The sequence below is a fragment of the Microtus oregoni genome, unplaced genomic scaffold (assembly GCF_018167655.1).
Source record: "Microtus oregoni isolate MIOR12 unplaced genomic scaffold, Mior012 000012F_ref0000307, whole genome shotgun sequence".
Classification (NCBI taxonomy): domain Eukaryota; kingdom Metazoa; phylum Chordata; class Mammalia; order Rodentia; family Cricetidae; genus Microtus; species Microtus oregoni.
Window position 1 is genome coordinate 54,182,668 of NW_024543071.1, and position 20,254 is coordinate 54,202,921.

The 20,254-nt window shown below is 51.6% G+C and overlaps 1 protein-coding gene across 1 annotated transcript; it reads right to left on the minus strand.

Moving 5' to 3' along the window:
• Positions 1–17,503: 17,503 nt before the first annotated feature.
• Positions 17,504–18,466, minus strand: Mrgprd (MAS related GPR family member D). Its single transcript, XM_041660766.1, has one exon. It carries the CDS (start codon positions 18,464–18,466, stop codon positions 17,504–17,506), a length of 963 nt encoding a protein of 320 aa, XP_041516700.1.
• Positions 18,467–20,254: the final 1,788 nt, after the last annotated feature.

Sequence of the window (20,254 nt, forward strand, 5' to 3'; positions counted from 1 at the left end):
TGTGTGGGTGCACACACAGATGACAGTAACATACCAAAAAAGTAAGCGCAACGACCGGAGAAGTTCCCTCCTCCCATAATGTGGCTTCCAGAAGCCACTCAGGTCACAGGTTTGGTGGCAGGCCCCATTCCCTTCTGGCTTTTACATTGGTTCTGGAGATCCAAACTCAGGTTCTCATGCCTGAGCAGCAAACAGTTAATCCATGGAACTGCTTCCCTAGCCCAACACATCTGTATCCTACAGGATCTGTGCACTCTGAAAGTGGTGCTGATCCAGTGTCCCTGTCCACTGAGGAGAGACCAGGTCTCGTATTTCCACTGGGAGCAGCTCCCATGAGTGGCCCTCCTGGAAGGGCTACAGTAGCACAGGCTAAGGCTTGAGATCTGGAGTCCTAGTAATGTCAATACCATCATACTAGCATGTGGCTTCTGCAGGTGACTCCCTCCCCCACCTCCATGCACGACGCGCGCACGTGCACAAACACACAAACACACACACACACACACACACACACACACACACACACACCCCAAGCCTATTTACTAAGCAGGGTAGGAAAATGACCATGCCACTCTTGGAAGTGAACAGCCGAGGCTTGGTCCCTGCACGCAGGTCTCCATGCCAGTGCCCACACCAAATCTCCACACCCCACAAAAGCCCTCATGGCTCTTCCTCACCCTGACTGCTGCTCCATTAAAATGCTGGCATCAAAGGTGGCTGAGTTCAAAGTTTCCATGTCTCATCCCAGAGAGCCCTCGTTAGGAAAATGTTTGTGTCTGATTGAAAATGTCTTGTAGCCTCGCTGGGCAAGGTTAGCCCAGGAAATGGAAAAGGCAGCCAGATGTGTTATCCAGCCACTGTGAGCTCTGAGTCGCTGGGACAGCTTCCCAGGAGTGGGTGACTCACACAGGTTTAGATTTGTTAGGAGTGAGAAGTTTCTTGTGGAGGTGCCCAGGTGACCCTGGCTGGCCCTGCTTCCTTGGTGGGCAGGACTTACTCGTCATACTACAGCCCCAGGTTTTCCTGGACTTGTACCTCAGTTTCCTCATTTATAAAATGGGCCATTACAGGGCTGTCTTCATAGGATAGTTGTGAAGGTTAGAGAAAATCTAGTGCAAGCCTCTGGTGACCGCATCTCTGGCTGCCAAACCTCTATGCAGGGGGTTGGGGCAGCCCCAGTTCTAAGATACGATGCTGCCCCTGCTGGCCAAGGATCACCAGTGTGCCTCTGGCATTACCCAGAGAGGTGGCCCAGTCGGCTGCTGGGCACCCAGTTGCTTCAGAAGATTCTGGGCCCAAGTGACAACCTTGGCACTTACAGGGAATTGCAGTCTGTGCCAGGAGCTTGGCAAGAACCGCAGCCTTATTTGGTCTGGAAACTTCTCCGAGTGGAGGAAATACGGAACAGGCCTGTGGACCTCTAGCGGGCAGGCAGAGATGTGGCTTCTTACCAGGACAGGATCTGGACATAGCAGAGTCTCCATCTGACTGCTTACCAGGCCCAACGCTCCTAGTGTCTGAAAGCAGACGAGACTGGACAGACCCTTCCCTGCTTCTGTTGGGCTGGCTGTCTTTGCCCTCACCCACTCGATCCCCAGCTCAGCCCTCTCCCTACCCTCTGCTGCCAGAAGTAACTGTCATAAAGCTTCACCAAGGGGCAGTGACCCCAGCACACTGCACCCTTTGAGAGTGCAGGATCCTACAGGAGTTAGTAGATACAGTCCTGGTCACTCCAGCTCATCCCCTCCTCTGCCAAAAGTTCCCTGGAGTGGTCCGTGCTTAATCCCTTTGCCTTCCTCCAGTCCCAGGAACCGTGGATCCACCTTCTGTACTTGAAAGTTGACCTATTCTGGAAACTTCATTCAAGTATACAGACCTTTGCCTCTCAGACATCTTACTTGGCGTCTTGTGTTCGGGGTGTGCCCAGGTTGTGTGCAGCAGTCTTGTCCCTTTTTATTGCCAAATAGCATTTTATTATATGGACATAGCACAGTTTTTTAATTCATCCACCTCTGGGTGGATAGTGGATTACTTCTTCTCTGGAGCTGTCAAGAACCAGAGATGCTCTGAATGTTTACTTTCAAACTCTTATTTTTAATTTTGAGACAGAATCTCATGTAGATAGAGATAGGCCTAGCCTGGACCTTGCTGTGTAGCCCAGGCTGGCCTTCAATTCCTGATCCTTCTGCCTTCCTTCCTGCTTGCTGGAAGTACAAAATTGTGTGCTACCATGCCCAGTGGATGAAGGAGTCCACAAAGCCTGTAGCTGCTCCTGAGAAGGAAGGCTCGGTATCCCAGAACTCAGAATCTCAGCATTGAGGCTGTGGATCCATCCGCATCTGGATCTTGGCACGGCCTAGAGCTGTGGCTCTCCCCTGTGGCTCTCCCCTGTGGATAACAGGGCCACGGATGGATGAGGCCATCTGGGAGAAGGAAGAGGCTCAGGTCCCCAGGGTGGAACCAGACACGGGAAGGAAGGTGATGCTGTTACCAGGGCAGCATAACACCATCCCCAGCTGAGCACTGGCCCTAAACACCGTGTTTCATGCTCAGTGGGTAAATGACAGGCATTTTGCCCCAGAGAGGGAAATGTGTCTCTTGTAGCTGCCATGGGGTCAGGCTGGGCTCAGGTTTGGCTTGAGACCATGTCTTTGCCCAACAGTGCCTGGTGCCCATCCTGATGCCATTTTCCTAGTCAGTCACCCACACAGGCTCTGCTCTGGCCACCAGACCCGAGCCACATACCTCAACTCACTTTGCTGTCCCAGCCAAGACTTCAAGCTCTCTGTCCTAACCCCCATGTGGCCTCCTCTTCTCCGATTGATCTTCACTCAGCCTCTGACTGGCTCTCGCCCATCCCTATCGCCCTCAGTCTCCTCTGCTCTATAATACCACAGTCTGATGCTGCCTTCAATGGTGGAGGTTGATTACTGAGCTGTGTATAGAAGACTGTTTCCTGTGGGCCTCACAGAGAGCAGGAAGGGGAGGAGGAAAGTATGTTTCAGAAAACCCCTGGTGACCACCCTGTGGAGAAGGTTGTCACTCAGGAAGTCCGAGGAAATGACCAGGCCAGATAGATGAGGAGGGCCTTCTGCTGAGTGCTCAGGACTGACAGATCAGCCTCTTGTCCCCATGAGCAGGTGGGGAGGCTGGAAGCTGTGCACCTGTGATTGGGATGGGACTTGCGGTAGGGACTGTATGACTTTTTATGTAGCTCATAACTGCTGCCTGGAAGTCTCAGCCCCAAAGGTGAGTGTGAAGGTTCCAGATTGTTCACTGATGTCAATAAGGTTGATGGCCTTTGGCAATATGGGAGGCTGTGGGCTGGGACAGACAACATGCAGCCTTCCTTGGTCTCCCTATCCATCCTGGCTGTTCATGTCTGAAGAGGATTTCCAGGTCCCGACTTAAGTAGAGCCCCTCCTGGTAATTAGTTACAGGAAGCACAGGAAGAGCCGGCACCCTGAGGCTGATTTGGACAAACTCTCACCCTTGGGTTGACATTGGTGTCCTCTAACCCATCCTTGGTAGATGGAGCTGGATGTAGTAATGCATGCCTTTAATCATAGCACCAGCCTACAAAGCGAGTTCCAGGACAGCAGGGCTGTTACACAGAGAAACCCTGTCTCGAAAACAAACACAAACAAGGAAGAAGGTGAGGATGGAAGCTGTGCCCGCAGGAGGAGCATGCTGAGAAGTAGAAGCAGCAAGTGCAAAGGTCCTGAGGCATGGTGGGTAGGAGGCAGCAGGAAGTGGTAGAAGATGGTACAGGGAGACCATTCAGGCTGCAGACAAGGCCTATGCAGAAGGGACAAGAAGGACTTCAAAGAAGATATTGATATAAATTCACAGGCCATGTGCAAATGGGCCGCAAGCACTCAGGCTTAGCCCGGGAGGGCATCATGTTTACATACTCAAGAACACATGAAATGCCTGCTGTATGCACGGCCTGTGCATGGTGCCAAGTGCCTAGTGGGTTATGGCATATCTCCTGGGAGCCACTGCCCAGCTGCCTTGCTCCTGGTCAGCAGGCATCCTGGTGGGTGGAGCTGGCAGTGCCGTGGCTGGTCCTGGTAGAATATATGGCCTGGGAGACCCTCTCTTTTGGCCTCTCCACGTCTTGGCTGTTCAAAAACACAGATCCCATCCTGCCCCTCTCTACTCTCATGCAAGGTAAGTGAAGTGGCCAGCGAAGCCTGTCCACTGCCTGCACAGGCCACTGCCAGTCCCTGTTGTCCCCCTGTGCAGCCATCTGTCACACTCAGATGACTGAACACAGTGCCAGTTCTTGGCTGCTCTCCTGCACTGCCGTTTGGCTGACGGTCAGGCCCCGGAGGCCACTGATGGATGAACCTGCACTGGCCAATACCTAGAGCTCCTCCCCCATGCACTGGCAGATACCTAGAGCCCCTCACCGATTGCCCTTTCCCAGATACTCTCTCAGGACCATCGAGATCTCTCCATGATCCTGGAACCGAGGGATGAGCATCTCACACAGGGTCCAGCACCTGTGCAGGGATCAGGAGTCTGGTTGCCAGCTTGTGTGGCTCCCTGGCCATCAGGATATGAAAGCCACCTAAGTACAAAGAGCAGAGGGACCCCAACTGTGTTGTGATCCAGACTCTTCATCATTGGAAGCTTGATGGTCGCTAATGACCTGCCCCCAGCAGACCCTGCTTCGTCTGCAGGTAGCCATAGAGGCCAGAACACACTCGCAGGCATTGTGCTGCCCAGCCCTCAGTGTCTGCATGCCTCTGAACCACCTAGATGCCATGCAAGGCTCCAGGGACTCAGTACACAGAAGGGACTGGAATAACTAGGGAACCGGGAGTAGGTCCATGTAGGCATGGGGACCCTAGGTTCCAGGACATTCTTCACAGACACCGAGTGGGTTCTACTTAGACACCCGGAAAAGGCTATGAGGATCTGTGGGACTCTACCCACACAGTTGTAAACTCCATGTACAGCCCCTTGAGCTGGCCACATAGGCAGGCCTCATGATGCCCTGGTCAAGCATCAAGAAAACTGTCCCTGGTATCCATCTTGGCTGTGGTGTCAATATGAGAGGCCTCTGGGTATCTCCTCAGAAGAAACAGCCCCCCTGGTGCTGCCGTCCCAGTTCAGGATGCCATGGCAGGAGGCTCATGAGTTTGAGGCCAGTTGGAGCTACATAGTGATCCCCCAACTCCAAAAGCAGCCATGACAGAAATAGCTGAAGTCCAAAGGAAGGTCAGTATGGGGTTGCCTTACTTGTCAAAAGAGCCAAGCAGCAGGGTCAGCGTGAGGCCTGGGTGAGTTCCTTGGAAAAAGTCACTGGCTGTGTGCTCTGTCTCCCCCTCTTAGCCTGGGGAGCAGGGGGATGGGGGCAGCTTTATTTCTAGGTCAGCGAGGGCCTGAGAAAGTGACAGGAGCGCAGACAGGGTCAGGGTCAGGCTCACACCAGGGCAAAGCCAAGACTGGGGCAGGCTCTGGTGTGGCACCAGAGAGGACAGTGTTCCTGAGGTCACCGTGGGAGGGAAGATGGCTGGGTGGCTCGTTGTCAGTATGTCCAGCAGGAGATCAGAGGACAGAAGGAGCCCTGGGCAGGGATACCCAGGAGAGAGTCCCTGTCTATTGCTTGGCAGCTGTATTGGGAGGGTGGGAGCAGGGCTGCTGAGTTGGGGTGCAGCCTGAGGCTGGGGTAACTCTGAAGCACTTATGGATCCACCAGAGCCGCTTTGCCAGCCCATCTCCATTGCTGGAATGAAATGCCCAATGGCGGATGCTTTATAAGCGAAGGAGGCACGTCAGCTCACGGTTTTGGAGGATAGTAGCTAAACAGTGTGGTGCAGGCTCTGGGGAGGGGCTGCTGGGGGGAGTGGTGGGGCCCGAGTCCAAAAGCCAGAGGACCAGGGGCTCTGATGCCGAGAGGAGAAAGCAGACGCTGGGACCCTCAGCTGCAGCTCCAGCAGGAGATGGGGAGAGTTACCCCTCCCTCTGCATAGTGTCCCCACACCCACTGAGGAGGGTGGATCTGCCCTATGTCACTCATCGAGTCTAAAGCTCACCTTGCTCAGAATCCCTCCCAAGAAGGCCCACAGAGATGTCTCACAGGTTACCTTAACCCAACCAGGCCAGCACATGGAACTAACCGCTGCCATCAGCAAAGACCCTTTTTCTATAAAACGTCCTGCACAAAGGTTGGGGCTGGGGGGGCACTGCTCAGCCAGTGATAGGAGGTAGCAACGCAAAGGAAGAGAAGTGGGAACATGCCGATGTGAAGTAGGTGGGTAGAGGTGTCTCCCGCCTGTTAATAACATGCCCCAAGGACACCCCTCACCCCACTAAGGGGGTCCCAGCCACACCTGTCCAGCCCAGATCCTCCTCATCCTGCCTCATCCCTGCCCTCATCTGTGTCCCTTCACAGGTGACAGGTGACTAACCTCAAATGTGTGTATGTAACTGGTTATATGGTGTCCTTCACGATCCAGAGAGTTGGAGGGGCCACAGTGGGCTTGTCTGCCCGGAATGGAGCCTTACACTATTGAGTTAAAGCAACAGAGATTGTGGGGTCCCTGCCAAGAGGACCCCTCCCGCCTCAAGCCTCATGACTGACTCTGATGGAATGTTCTCGGCCCCCCACCCATGCTGGCTGAGGGAGCTGGCCTCATGCCTTTCGGTTGTCTTCCAAGATACACAACCACCTCAGAAAGCACACCCCCGACACCCCTCCCCTGGTCAAGGGAGTCCTGCATCCTGCATCTGTGCTCACAAAGAGCGACATTTCAAAAGGACAAAGCCTACCTCAAAACAGTTTGGGGCTTTTCCAAGACTTCCATCTGTTGTTTTGTAATAAAGCAAACAAAGAAAAGTATTATTTTGCCCTTTTGATTTTTTTCTTCCTTCTGTGTGTTTATGTGTGTGTGTGTTTGAGAGAGCAGCTGGCTATGTAGCCCAGGCTGGCCTGCTCACCACCCTGCCTCGGCTTCATGGTGCTGAGTCACAGAAGCACAGGACTCCGACAGTGGCTGGGTGTGCACAGGCGCCTGGGGAGGCCGAGGTCGGTGTCAGTGGGTGTCTTCCTCAGTCACTGTGCACCATTTATGGAGACAGGGACCCTCGGGAAACCTCGCACCTGCTGATTCACATGGGCTGCTGGTCAGCAAACTCTGGGATCCTCCTGTCTCTGTTCCCCCAGAGCTAAGATTCTGGTATGCACCCTCAGGTCCTCCTTTTTAACCGACAGGTGTTGTGCCCACCAAACTACCTTCCTAGCCTCAGAATGGTTTGCTTTTTAGCACAGGGCAGCTTAGACAGGTGGACGAGGCCTCAGGTACCCAGGCTCCGCTCCTTCTAAGGCCTCTCTCTTGGGCTTGCAGGGCGCTTCCTTTCTCAGATGTCCTTTTACTTGCCTGTATCTTATATCCTCCTCTTTGAAGACCCCAGTGGCTTCAGAGGAGGCTCCTTGGGGCCAGATTAATGTAGCCACCCCACCCTCACTCCAAGCTTAATCACATCCTGGTGTGCTGGGGGCAGGCAGGGCTTTCAAATGTGAGCTGGGGAAACATACTTGGCCCATGACAGAGTCTTGATCCTGGGAGCCTCAGGAAAATCTCCCAAGAACAAACCCAGTATCTCAAAGTGACACTGGGATGGATGGGAGAAGGCCCTCTCTGCTGGTGTCTTAAGGAACAACTAATTCAATGCCCCCCCCCTCCGGGGAATCAGAATCCCTGCTTCATCCTGCAGTTCCAGTAATGGCAGAGGACACAGCTCCTGCCCAAGGAACCAGGTACCATGTGTCTCTTAGGCTGGAGTCTCAGAATGGAGGACAATCAAAGGAGCCCTCGTGGGGATGCACAAATGAACGCTTGACAGAAAACACCTTCCAGTAAATGCAGAGATAGCAGGTTCCAGTCGCATCCACAGCTGGGAACCCCACAGATCAGGGATGGCGGGGCTTCAGGCCTCAGAAAATGAAGGTGACAACTACCACCCAGTCACCACACCCTGAATAAATAACTGGCTTTAGTCCCAGCTGGCTTGGTGGTAGCTGTGACCTCCGGCTTCTTGTGCCCCCTCCCTCCCCTGTCCTCACACCATGGTGCTGTGGTTGGTGTGTGCACAGGCTAGTCACATTCCTTATGCTGCTCAGGAGAGCAGGCTCTGTTCAGCTCCCACAGTGCCTCACCCCAGCAAACAACAGGCCAGCGGTGGGGCTGAGGCAGTGGGAGGAGCAACCCTCTGGGCTCACTTAAGGACCCCGACTCCACTGGGCCTTGGCTATAACTCAGGAGCTGATGGAATGCAGATTCCCACAAGGAGACTGGCTTTGAAGGGAGCTGGCTGCTAGCCACACCTCAGGCCCAGCCTGCCAAGATCCGTGGCTTGTCCCAAGCAGAGGAGCCCAGGTGTTTTTCAGGGTGGGGGCTGGGGGCCGGGGATGTGGTTCTGACCCCACAGCTGGTTCTGTATAATATGCCTGAGGCTCCCCATCAGCAGATCCCGGTCCCTGGATTTCTTGGTGAGCTTGGGAAAAGTGCATGAGTTTGGTCCAAGTGGACTCTCGTCCAGGTCATCAGCAGCTGTCAGGCCCAGGAGATTCATGGGAAACACGGAAGAGAAGGATCCATCCTTCTCTTGGGGCCCCTGAGCTGGTAGAATGGAATCTGAGAAGCAGAAATCCATCATTCCAGCAGAGAGAGAACTCTGTCTGAGAGCCAAATCGTGGGGCAGCTGAGCCCTGGGAAGGAAGCGGTTCCTGAGGACCTGCTCTGGTCACCTGTGTCCTCCTGAGCCTGAAGCCATGTTTGGAGTTTTCAGTAACTGAACAGTAAGTTCCTCTTCCCTCTATGGGACAGTGTCCCTTCCTGTTTCTAGCAGCTCGGCCTCCTAGGAGCATCAGTGGTGTCTGCCTTGGTCATCACTCCAAGCTCCTCCCCTCTCTCTCTGTCCCTGCACACACCTTCTGTAAGGACACCAGCCACTTTCAATTAGCAATCACCCTAACCCACTAGGATCCTGCCTTCGCCAGTTACACCTGCCAAGAGCATAGCAACAAGAACTTCTGGGGGAAGATGGTCTCAAATAGCCCAGGCTGCCCTTGAACTTGGCATTTGGAGAGGAAAGACTGGGTTTACTTCCCATCAATTCCTGAGGGGACCAAAGATGTAGTGATGCTTAGAAAGGGATTTGGGGATTGAAGAGATGGCCAGTGGTTAAAAGGGAGTCCTGCTTTTTGCAAAGGACCAGCGCTTGGTTCCCGGCGCTCACATTGGGTAACTTATGACACTAGAACTCCAGCTCCAGGGGATCCACCCACAGCCCTCTTCTGACCTCTGAGAGCACTGGACACACATAGTACACACAGAGACACACATGCACACAAATAAAAATCATTTTTAAAAGGTGGGAAGCTGGGTAAGCAGGGTGTGGTGACACACATCTGTACTCCTAGCTGACTTGGAAAGCTGAGGCAGGAGGATTGCTGGACCCACAATTTGAAAGTCAGCCTGGGTAACATAGAAAGACACTTTTTAAAAAGGGAAGGAGAGAGAAAGGAAGGGAGGAAAAAAGGGAGGGAGGGAGGAAAAAAGGGAAGGAGTTAGGAAGGTGCTGTGGCTCAGTTGGTAGAGTGTTTACCCAGCATGCACGAAGTCCTGGTTCCATGCTCAGCTTTACATACAACTAGGCTTAGTAATAAAAGCCTGTAATCCCAACACTTGGGAGATGAAGGTGGGAGGATTAGGAGTTCAAGACTATCCTTAGATATAGTGAGTTCAAGGCCAGCCTGGTCTATAAGAGACCCTGTGTCGAAAAAAAGAAAAATAAGAAAGAAAGGGAAAGAAAGAGAAAGGAAGGGAGGAAGGAAGGAAGGAAGGAAGGAGCAGAGAAAAGAGGATGTTGGCTGCCAGACCAGGGGAGGACCTAAGTCACTGAGTTGAGGCTTTTTTTTTTCTCTCGCACATATTTCTTTTCTTTTTTTTTAATTTTTTTTAATATTTATTTATTATGTATACAATATTCTGTCTGTGTGTATGCCTGAAGGCCAGAAGAGGGCACCAGACCTCATTAAAGATGGTTGTGAGCCACCATGTGGTTGCTGGGAATTGAACTCAGGACCTTTGGAAGAGCAGCCATCTTAACCTCTGAGCCATCTCTCCAGCCCCTCTCGCACATATTTCTGACACACTCATGTGCTCACAGAGGGTATCTGAGACCGTCCTGGTGTCCCTGTGTTGGGTACGGCCTGAGTCTCTCCCTGGCAGAGAGTCTCTGGGTCTCTCTGGACTGTGTGAAGTGGGAGGGAGGAAGAGCCATGCCAAGCTCATTCCTTTCCCCTGATCTCATCTCTTTTTGGCCCAGAGCTCTGCCACAGGAGCCCTGGGCTGAGTGAGTTGGAGACTGGTTAAGTCGCTTGCAGAGCCTCAGGAACACATCTGAGCACCAGGCATGGGAGCTGGGGTGCAGGACCCTGTTTCCTCAAACACTGAACTGTGAAGCCTGCATTCTTTCTCTCCTCCATCTGGGAGGGAAATTAGTCTCTGCAGAGAGTCCCCTCAGAGGGCAGGGACTCCAGAGTGGATGAGGCAAGGGGGGTTCCTGCAGGCAGGAGCAGCCCGTGGGTGGTTGCACAGGGTCTGCTTGCTGGGGCTGTCATTCCCCCATCCTTTATGTACTTTCCTGGTCTCTTCTTCCCAGAGTAGGCTCTGCAGTGGCTTGGGAGCAAGACCCAGCTCACAGAGAACGCTCAGGGAGGGTTGTTAAGTGAACAGCAGACCTAGGCATTTGAAAACTCAAAAGTTCTCTCTTTCTCCCTCCCTCCCTTCTCCCCACCCCAATTTCTGTGGTACTGGCATCCAACACAGAGCCTCACACATGTTAGGCAAGTTCTCTACCACTGAGTCACCATCTTAGTCCAAAAAATGCTCTAATTTAGCAAACTACAGAAGTGCATTGTGAGGGATTTTTTCTTTCCCCTAGACTAGCCTTTGGGAGTGGGGGTGTCCTTTCAGCTTTGGCTAGGAAGATCCCTTGGGGTTTCAGCTCAGAAATAAGATGAATTAGCGTTTGAGATGTCAGTCTGGCTGCTGGGAGCAGTAGCTGCAGCCTACAGGACCCTCCCCTCCCTGCCATCTGTCCCTGACTGACCTGTGAGTCTGGTGACCAGCTGGAGCTGAAATGGGGGTTCTTGTACCCTGACATTTTGTGTGATCCTAAGCTTCTCAGTTGAGAAGGGAGACATGCTGAGGGAGAGAGTGAAGTCACACAGGTGAAGTCGACTCCAGCTTTGGAGACGAGGGGTGAGATCCTGGCAGGCTGTAGGTTGTGGACAGCAACAGACACTGCGAAGACTCCAGAAAACAGCAAACTGTGATGTGGTTTTCAATCATTTTAGGCCGTGCATGCTGAGAATTTTCTCATAGATCAGCAGTTTTGGTTATTTTCTGGCAAGAAAATTGAATTATAATTCAAACTTAAAGGCATGATTGACCCAACTTTGTTCTGTATTATTATTGTTGTTGTTATTGTTATTTTGATTTTTTGAGGCAGGGTTTCTCTGTGTAACAGCTCTGTCTGTCCTGGAACTCCTTTGTAGTCCAGGCTGGCGTTGAACTCATGGAGATCTGCTTGCCTCTGCCTACTCAGTGCTAGGGTTAAAGGTGTGTGTCACCACTGGCCAGCTACTATAATTTTTTAAATTGTTGTTGTTTTTATTTAGGTGCATGTATGTGTTCGTGTCTTTGTGTGTATTATGTGCAAGCGGTGTCCTCAGAGGCCAAAAGAGGGCATCAGATTCCTTGGACCTAGACTAATGGATGATTGTGAGCTGCCATGTGGGTGCTTGGAAGTGAACCTGGATCCTATGCAAGGGCAGCCAGTGTGTTTAACCTCTGAGCTGTCTCTTCATCCTTTCATCCTCTTCTTTCTCTCTCTCTCTCTCTCTCTCTCTCTCTCTTTCTCTCTCTCTCTGTGCGTGAGTGTGGGTACCCACTGAAGCTACAGAATGGCCTTGGATCCCCTGGATCTGAAGTTACAAGCAGTTGTAGCTTTTGTGTGAGGGATGCGCTTGTTGGTGTAGGTGTGTGAATGTGTGGGTGTGAATATGGAGGTCGATATTAGTGTCTTTCTTCCACTAGGCTCCACCGTTGTTTTGGGAAGGGGTCTATTAAGTCTGAACCTCATGCAGGGCTTGCCACATATCAGGGATTGGTTGTCTCCACCCTGTCCCTTCTCCGCAGGCCTGGAATCACAGGAATGTGTGATCGCTGTGCCCAGCTTTTTATATGGGTTCTGGGATCTGAACTCAAGTCTTTGGGATTGTAAGAAGTTGACTGAGCCACCTCCTGGTTCCAAACTTTTTAATGCAGGCTTAGCACTAGAGTTAGGAGAAAGAAAGACCCTTGGGAGAAAGTGACATTCACCCGAGATGTGGGTGTGGACTTCTAAAGAGAGTAGCAGATGGAAAGACCAGTGTCCACAGGTGGTCAGAGCACCTCAGGCAGGGAGGGCTATTGTGAAGTCCCAGCGTTAGCTGCACACATTCCTTTGCTCGCTTCAAGTTACATCTTATTTATTTATTTATTTATTTATTTATTTATTTATTTATTATGTATACAATATTCTGTCTGTGTGTATGTCTGCAGGCCAGAAGAGGGCACCAGACCTCATTACAGATGGTTGTGAGCCACCATGTGGTTGCTGGGAATTGAACTCAGGACCTTTGGAAGAGCAGGCAATGCTCTTAACCACTGAGCCATCTCTCCAGCCCCTCAAGTTACATCTTAATGGTTGCTAAGGGCTCTCCTCTACCTTCTCTTTCTCTCTTTCTCTCTCTCTCCCCACCCCCAATGATAAGGGAGATTATAAGGTGACTCTGGTGATGTTTTGAATGTATTAAGCCAGGTAAGGTGAATCTGGAAGCCTGTAGATTGGCCAGGGGTTTAGGACACATCCTTCTTGTCAACGGGGTTTTTTGAGAGATTATGAGAAACTGCAGATTCACAGCTGGGAGGGGAAGGCCTGGACAGTTAGTTTTGGAATCTCCACTTCTTTACTGGCAAGAGGCTTTAACCAGATTCTTGGGTGAGGGTCTTGGTTCCTGTCTTGTATCCTCAAGATTTTTTTCATTTTTCCATCATACCTCATATTGACCTAAAAGGGATATTATCTGCTGAGCCCCTGCTTCTCCTCTCTAACCTCAGGCACCCAGTCCCTCCGGGTAGCCTCTAGCACTCCTGGACAGCACCCAGCCCTCCAGGAAGACTCCAGCACTCCCAGGTAACACCCAGCCCTCCAGGGAGTCTCCTGCACTCCTGGACAGCACCCAGCCCCTCCAGGGAGCCTCCAGCACTCCCAGACAGCACCCAGCCCCTCCAGGGAGCCTCCAGCACTCCCAGACAGCACCCAGCCCCTCCAGGGAGCCTCCAGCACTCCCGGACAGCACCCAGCCCCTCCAGGGAGCCTCCAGCACTCCCGGACAGCACCCAGCCCCTCCAGGGAGCCTCCAGCATTCCTGGACAGCACCCAGCCCCTCCAGGGAGCCTCCAGCACTCCCGGACAGCACCCAGCCCCTCCAGGGAGCCTCCAGCACTCCCGGACAGCACCCAGCCCCTCCAGGGAGCCTCCAGCACTCCTGGAGAGCACCCAGCCCCTCCAGGGAGTCTCCAGCACTTCTGGATAGTACCCAGCCCTCCAGGAAGTCTCCTGCACTCCTGGACACAGGGAGCCTCCAGCACTCCTAGACAGCACCCAGCCCCTCCAGGGAGCCTCTGGCACTCTAGCCTCATCCCTCGCCCTCTGCTCAGCCGTTCCAGTTCCCTGTAGCATCTACTATACTTAGTGCTGGGAACTTCTGAGAGGTCTGGGCTGTGACTAAAGCTCCCATCTGTCTCGCAGCACTATGTGGCCAGACCCATGCGCCTCTGGCCTCTCCCTTACAGTGCGATGGAAACCACTCAGGCCACTTATGGACCTGGATCAAGAACAAGTGCAGACCAGCTTGCAATCCCAGCTGCTCTGGAGGCAGAGGCAGGAAGATTATATATGGGGCCCTTTCTGGTATCCCGTTAAATTAAGCTCACTCTACTCAAACTCTGCTAGTCTAGCTACTCACCCAAACTAATAGTTTAGAGTTGAAAATCACTAACAGGCACACCTGCCTAATGACCTTCATCCAGAGGTGAACAGATCCTTTGTCTAATAAGCTATAAAACAGGTTAAAAACATAGGGGAAGTCCAACTGTGTTTGTTGTTGTTGTCAAACCTAGACACTAGAGGAACAGAAGCCTCAGCTTACAGCCAGGCTGTGGTGGCACACACCTTTAATCCCGGAACTCAGCAGGCAGAGTCAGGAGGATCTCTGTGAGTTCAAGGCCAGTCTGATTTACAGAGTGAGTTCCAGGACAGCCAGGGCTATACAGAGACACCCTGTCTAGAAAAACCAAAGAACAAAGACAAGACTGAGCCCCCATGTCAGAGTGTGACCTCCTGGTCGCTCTGTTGGTGGGAGGAAGGCAGCGGCCTACGCTGGAGTATAAGGCCGATGATTTTGTGCTGGCGTCAGGCTATGCAAAGTCGTGAGGTAAACTTGCCTCTCCGTCTCCACATTTCTCATGGCTCAAGGCTTGTCTGAACAACAGAGGGAGACCCCATCTTCAACAAAGAGTGAGAAGGAGCTGTAATCCCAGCACTCAGGAGGCTGAAACAGGGGGATTACACAGTTAAGGCCAGCCTGGGCTACATACCAGTCGTCTAGCTGGGGCTACATAGCAAGGCTCGGTCTCAAAACAAAAAGTAAAAAAGAAGGCTGAACCTTCATGATGGCGCACAACCATCTGTAACTCCAGTTCCAGGGGATCTGACGCCCTCTTCTAGCCTCCACAGGCACTGGGCACACCCATGGTACACAGGCATATAGGCAAAAACACCGTACACAATAAAATAAATGATTTTTTTGGAGGGGGTAATCCTTGCTGGAGGGCATTGAGACAGGGTCTCTCTACAGAGTCCTGGTTGTCCTGGAACTCACTGTGTAGACCAGGCCTGCCGAGGATTAAAGGCCTGCAGGGCCCAAATAACCCTTTAAAAAGACAAGGATAGAGGCTGTGCTCACTGTTGGCGATCAAGCCAGGTACGATCAAGCCAGGTATGCAATACCCCTTGATCTGATTCCAAGGGGAATCTTTTTCTCAATTTCAGGGGGAAAACTCAAAAAACTCAAACCAAACAAACCTCACATGCTAAACAATCCAGGGAGATTCCAGGAAGGGTTCCTAGGCCAATAACTGGGCTGAAGTGGCCACTAAGTTGCCCTTCAATTGGAGGGCAGTGGCTGGAGATTGTTTACTGAATAGTGTGGAAGGCAATACCCAAGATTCAAAGGCTGCAATTAGGTCAGAAACACAGAGGTCTTTTTGTGTCTTTTGTTTTGTTCTTCTTTTCTGTTGTCTTTTATTGTTAATTACACGTAAGAATCATACAGGTTTATGGGGTCCAAGGTGCCATTTCGATGCATATATATACACAATGGGGTGACCAGCATTTCTGTCATCTCAAACATGGTACACTGGCCTTTGCTAAAGCTTTCCAGGCTCCCTGCTGTCCCTGCCTCCCGCAGAGCTTTGTCTGTTCAGCAACCTCTTTCCATCTTGCCCCTCTTTCCTTCCTCCCAGCCTCTGACTGCCAGGTTCTGTCCTTTGCTGCTATAAGGCCAACCGGTGCAGGCATCTTGAGGAAAAGCCTATGGGCCTGTCAGGGAACTAGGGATACAAGAGGACACCACAGGTCAAGTCAGAGCCTGTGGGTGGGCCAGGGGTCAAGTGGAGGACGAGGGCAGTGAGATGTGGGTCAGAGACGGTGACACAGCTGGCTGAACTGTGGAGTTCTGTTCACTGGTTATCAGTCACAACCATTGCCACCATGACCAAGCAGTTGTAAGCTCCCCCAGAGAACTTCATGAAGAAGCCTGTGGGGGTCCTCTCAAGAAAAGAGGGTGGGAGAGTCTGAGACTCCTCCCCCTCTTCCTGTGCCTCCCCTCCACTGGAGATAACCCCATTCCAGCTGCTCTTGGTTTGGGGAAATGCTAGCATGAGGAGGGTAGACGGTTAGTAAGGGAGCCCTCCATCTGCACAGCCTCTGAGGGTTGTCATCCATGCTAGGGTGGGACTTTTCAGAGATGTTGCTGTTTTAGAGTCACCTACATTTTTATCAGTAACCTCTGATCCACACTTCTTTTTTTTTTTTTTTTTTTAAATTTATTTATTTATTAAGGATTTCTGCCTCGTCTCCACAACCGCTTCCCATTTCCCTCCCCCTCCCCCCGATCAAGTCCCCCCCCCCTCATCTGCTCGAAGAGCAATCAGGGTTCCCTGACCTGTGGGAAGCCCAAGGACTACCCACCTCTATCCAGGTCTCGTAAGGTGAGCATTCAAACTGCCTAGGCTCCCACAAAGCCAGTACGTGCAGTAGGATCAAAAACCCACTGCAATTGTTCTTGAATTTGATCCACACTTCTGTGAGCCAATAACTCACTGGATCATCAGACTGGGATTGGATGAGATTGTTCCTTGGTCTGTCATCAGTGCCCCGTCTGGGATGTATAGATGTGTGTCCATGTCACCCCAGGAAAAGTCACACAATCTGCTGCAGGCACACTCAATGACAAGTGCATCAAAGCTAGCGCCTTGAGCATGGAGTAATGTCACCAGTATACTCCCAAGTCCAAGGTGCTGTGTTATTTAGCTTTAACTGTCAACCCAACACAACCTAGAATCACTTAGGGAGAAAGCCTCAGTAAAGAATTAACTAGATCAGGTTAGCTTGTGGGCATGTCTCTGAGGGATTGTCTTGATTGTTGATTGACACAGGAAGACCCACCCCACTGTGGGCAACACCATTCCCTAGGCAGAGAGTTCTGGACAGACTAAGAGAGAAAAAAGCTAGCTGAGAGTAAGCAAGCAGGGATGGATAAATGCATTTGCTTGCTCTCTCTCTCTCTCTCTCTCTTTCTCTCTGTCTTTCTTTCTTTTTTCGTCATGACACGATGTCACTATCTGCCTTAATTATTCCCTTGATTTCCCTGAAATGATGGGTTGTGATCTGCAGTTGTAAGTCAAATAAACTGTTTTTTTCCCATGTTGCTTTTTGTCAGGGAATTTCTAACAACAACTGAAATGAAAGTAGGATTGATGCCATCTCAAAAAGATAAGGTGGCTAGGATTGTTCTTTTCCACCCACATGAGAAGCTGTCTCCACCTGGAGACTCTATTTCCCAGACAACCTTGCACAAGATGGAGTCTAAAGCTAGGATCTGTGTCTAAACAGGTGAAATGGAAAGAAATGTTGCCTCATCTCCCAGTTTAGATTAGGAACACAACGTGATAGTGGTGAGCCCTTTGGCATAGAGGAAAGTGACCCCAAATGGTGAGCTGCAAGACCTTTGGGGTCACCCACTGAAGGCCAGCTGGATACTCATAGGGAAAGACTGGGAGGGGCTGGCAGGGAGGCCTTAGGTGGGCTGCCTTCAGACTTCATCATTGGTGCACATGGACGGTGTTTCCCTGCCCTCTGGCTCAGGTTCATCCCGAAGTGCCCGCCCCAGCACAGCACCCAGGGAGTCCTGCAGCCGGTGGCTCTTCTGGCTACCCACAAGGAAGTAGATGACTGGGTTGGCGCTGCTGCTCAAGCACGAAGAGAAGCGTGACAAGCAGACATACAGGGAGACCACATTCTGTGGCAGCTTCTCCCAGTAGAGAAAGAACCAGTAGAAGCCCAGGGGCAGTGAGCAGGTGAGGAACACGAAGACAGAAGCCAGGATGACCACAAACAGCCGACGGGGCCGCCGTCTCCGCAGCAGGGTGTTCTTCCGTACCCGGATGAGGAGTATGGTGCTGGACAGGATCATGATGGGCATGAAAACCCCCAGGATAATACCCCAGACCACCATGTCCATCATGAAGCACAGCTTCTTACTGGGATGCCAGAACCGGACGCAGAAGAATGAAGTCAGGAAGTTCATCAGCAGGGCCAGTACCCAGAGCACACCACACACTGCAGCTGACAGGTGCTGGGGCTGGTGGCACTTATACCAGATGGGGAAAAGCACGGAGAGGCAGCGCTGGGTGCTGATGGCCGTCAGCAAACTCAGGCCGGTAGTGTAGGCAAAGTACTTGGTTCTCCTTAGCCCCTCGTAGATTTTGGTGGAGGTGCTGGCTGGGAGCAGGAGCCCTGTTTCCAGGCCGAGCATGGACGCCATGCAGAACAGGAAGAGGAGGTCAGCCACCGCCAGGTTGAGAACATATACACAGAAGGGGGACCTCTGCACACGGAAGCTCAGCAGCCAAGTCACCACGCTGTTGCCTGCCATGCCCAAAACACAGGTAACCATGGCAAGAAATGTCACCGAAAAGTAGACCCAGGTCACAGAGTCCATGTTGGGGCTGAAGGTCAGACCTGAGGCCGGGCTGCTGTTGCTAATGTCGTTCATTCATAAGGAAGGAAAAGGGACCTGGGTTACATTCTGTGTTGCTGGACCGTTGGACCTGTGAGAATGCTGAAATTTTCCTTCAGGCATCCCCAGGCTCCCACTGTGGCTGAATCCGGCAAAGGACCAGACAGACACCTGCCTACCTGCTAAATACACTCCTCAGGTTCCACTCCCTCCCGGCCTGAGTGTCTTTTTTTGTTGAGACAGGGTCTCATGTAGCCCAAGCTGGCCTCAAACTCCCTGTGTAGCTGAGGAGGAGCTTGAATTCTTGATCCCCCTCCCTCCCTCCCTCCCTCCTTCCCTCCCTCCCTCCCTCCCTCCCTCCCTCCCTCCCTCCCCTTTCTTTCTTCCTTTCTTTCTTTCTTTCTTTCTTTCTTTTTCTGAAACAGGGTATCATATAACCCAAGCTAGTTTAGGAGTCCTGATTCTCCTGCTTCTAACTCCCCGTCGCTGGGTAAGGCATGTGTCTCTGCACCTGACCATGACCTGATTCTGTTTCAGGTACCTTTGTCTCCACTCATGGATGAAATTGCCACTCGCTGTGCTCCTGCTTCTGCTTTTGTCTGTCGTTATTGCAATTAAAAAACGGGTTGGAGGTGTGGCTGTTCCTCTGCCTCCAGAGCAGTCTGTGCCCTGCAAGCCCTGCTTTCTTTGAAGGCTTGGCAGAAGGCAAAACCATCTGGTCATTGCTGTGTGTGGGACTGGATGTTCAGAGCTCCAAAACGAAGCTCCAGATCCAATTGTTAGTGTATTAGGACTATTCAGGCATCATCTCTGCTTGAGAGCCATTGCTTAGAGTGTGCCATTTGTTAATATCAAAATACTCTTGCCCTCTGGGTTCCCACTTGTCAGTATAAAATTCACTGTAGTACTCTCCTAGAGTCTCAGAACATTTTAAGATTTATTTTTTGTTTTTATTTTACTTATGTGTATATATCTGAGTGTGTGTAAGACATGTCTGTAGGTGCTCATGAAGACCAGAAGGAGTTGTCAAATCCCCCCACACTGGAGTTACAAATGGTTGTGAGCTCCCTGTCACTCTCGGGTCCTATTCAAGAGCAGGCAGCAGTCTTAACCGCAGAGTCATCTCTCCAGCCCCACCCACTATTTTATTTTTGAGATGCATTCTCATTATGCAGCCTTGGCTGGTTTGGAATTTACTATAAATCAGACTTGCCTCAGACTTAAAGAAATCCCCCTGCCTCTGCCTTCCGACTGCTGGGATCAAGGCGTGCACCACCTACCCAGGGACTCAGGATTTTTAAAGCCACAGTTTTCTGCCATTTTTTTTTTAATTTGCTTGTTTTCTTTCTTACTTTGCCAGAGGTTTGTTTTTCAAGAACTCTTTATAAAACATTTTCTTTTACATTCAGTTGTTTTCTTATTGTGTGTGGGGGTGTCATGTATTTGGGGGGTCAGAGATGAAACTTCCAGGGGATGTTCTCTCCTTCCACAATGTGGGTTGCCAGGGTCAAGAGGTGGGGGGACTTCCTACCCTTCTTAGAACTCTCTAGACAGAAAGAGACAGAGAGACTATACGTGCCTCGGCAGGTCTGTGTTGAAGTCTGTTCTTTCCTCTGACCATGTAAATCCTGGGATTGAACTTAAGCTAGCACACTGTGCAGCAAGCCCCTTAACCCTGGAGCCACTCCACTGGCCCAGCCTCAGACTCTCTGAAGCCATTGGGTTTGTGGTCACTGTCACAGCAATCACAGGGAGCACCTGCTGCAAAAGCAGAATGCCACGTTTGTCACGGCCACACAGCTGCACTTCTGGAAGTTCCCCCTG

Coding starts and splice junctions, on each gene's coding strand:
- Mrgprd (XM_041660766.1), bottom strand. CDS start 18,466: ATGAACGACATTAGCAACAGCAGCCCGGCCTCAGGTCTGACCTTCAGC.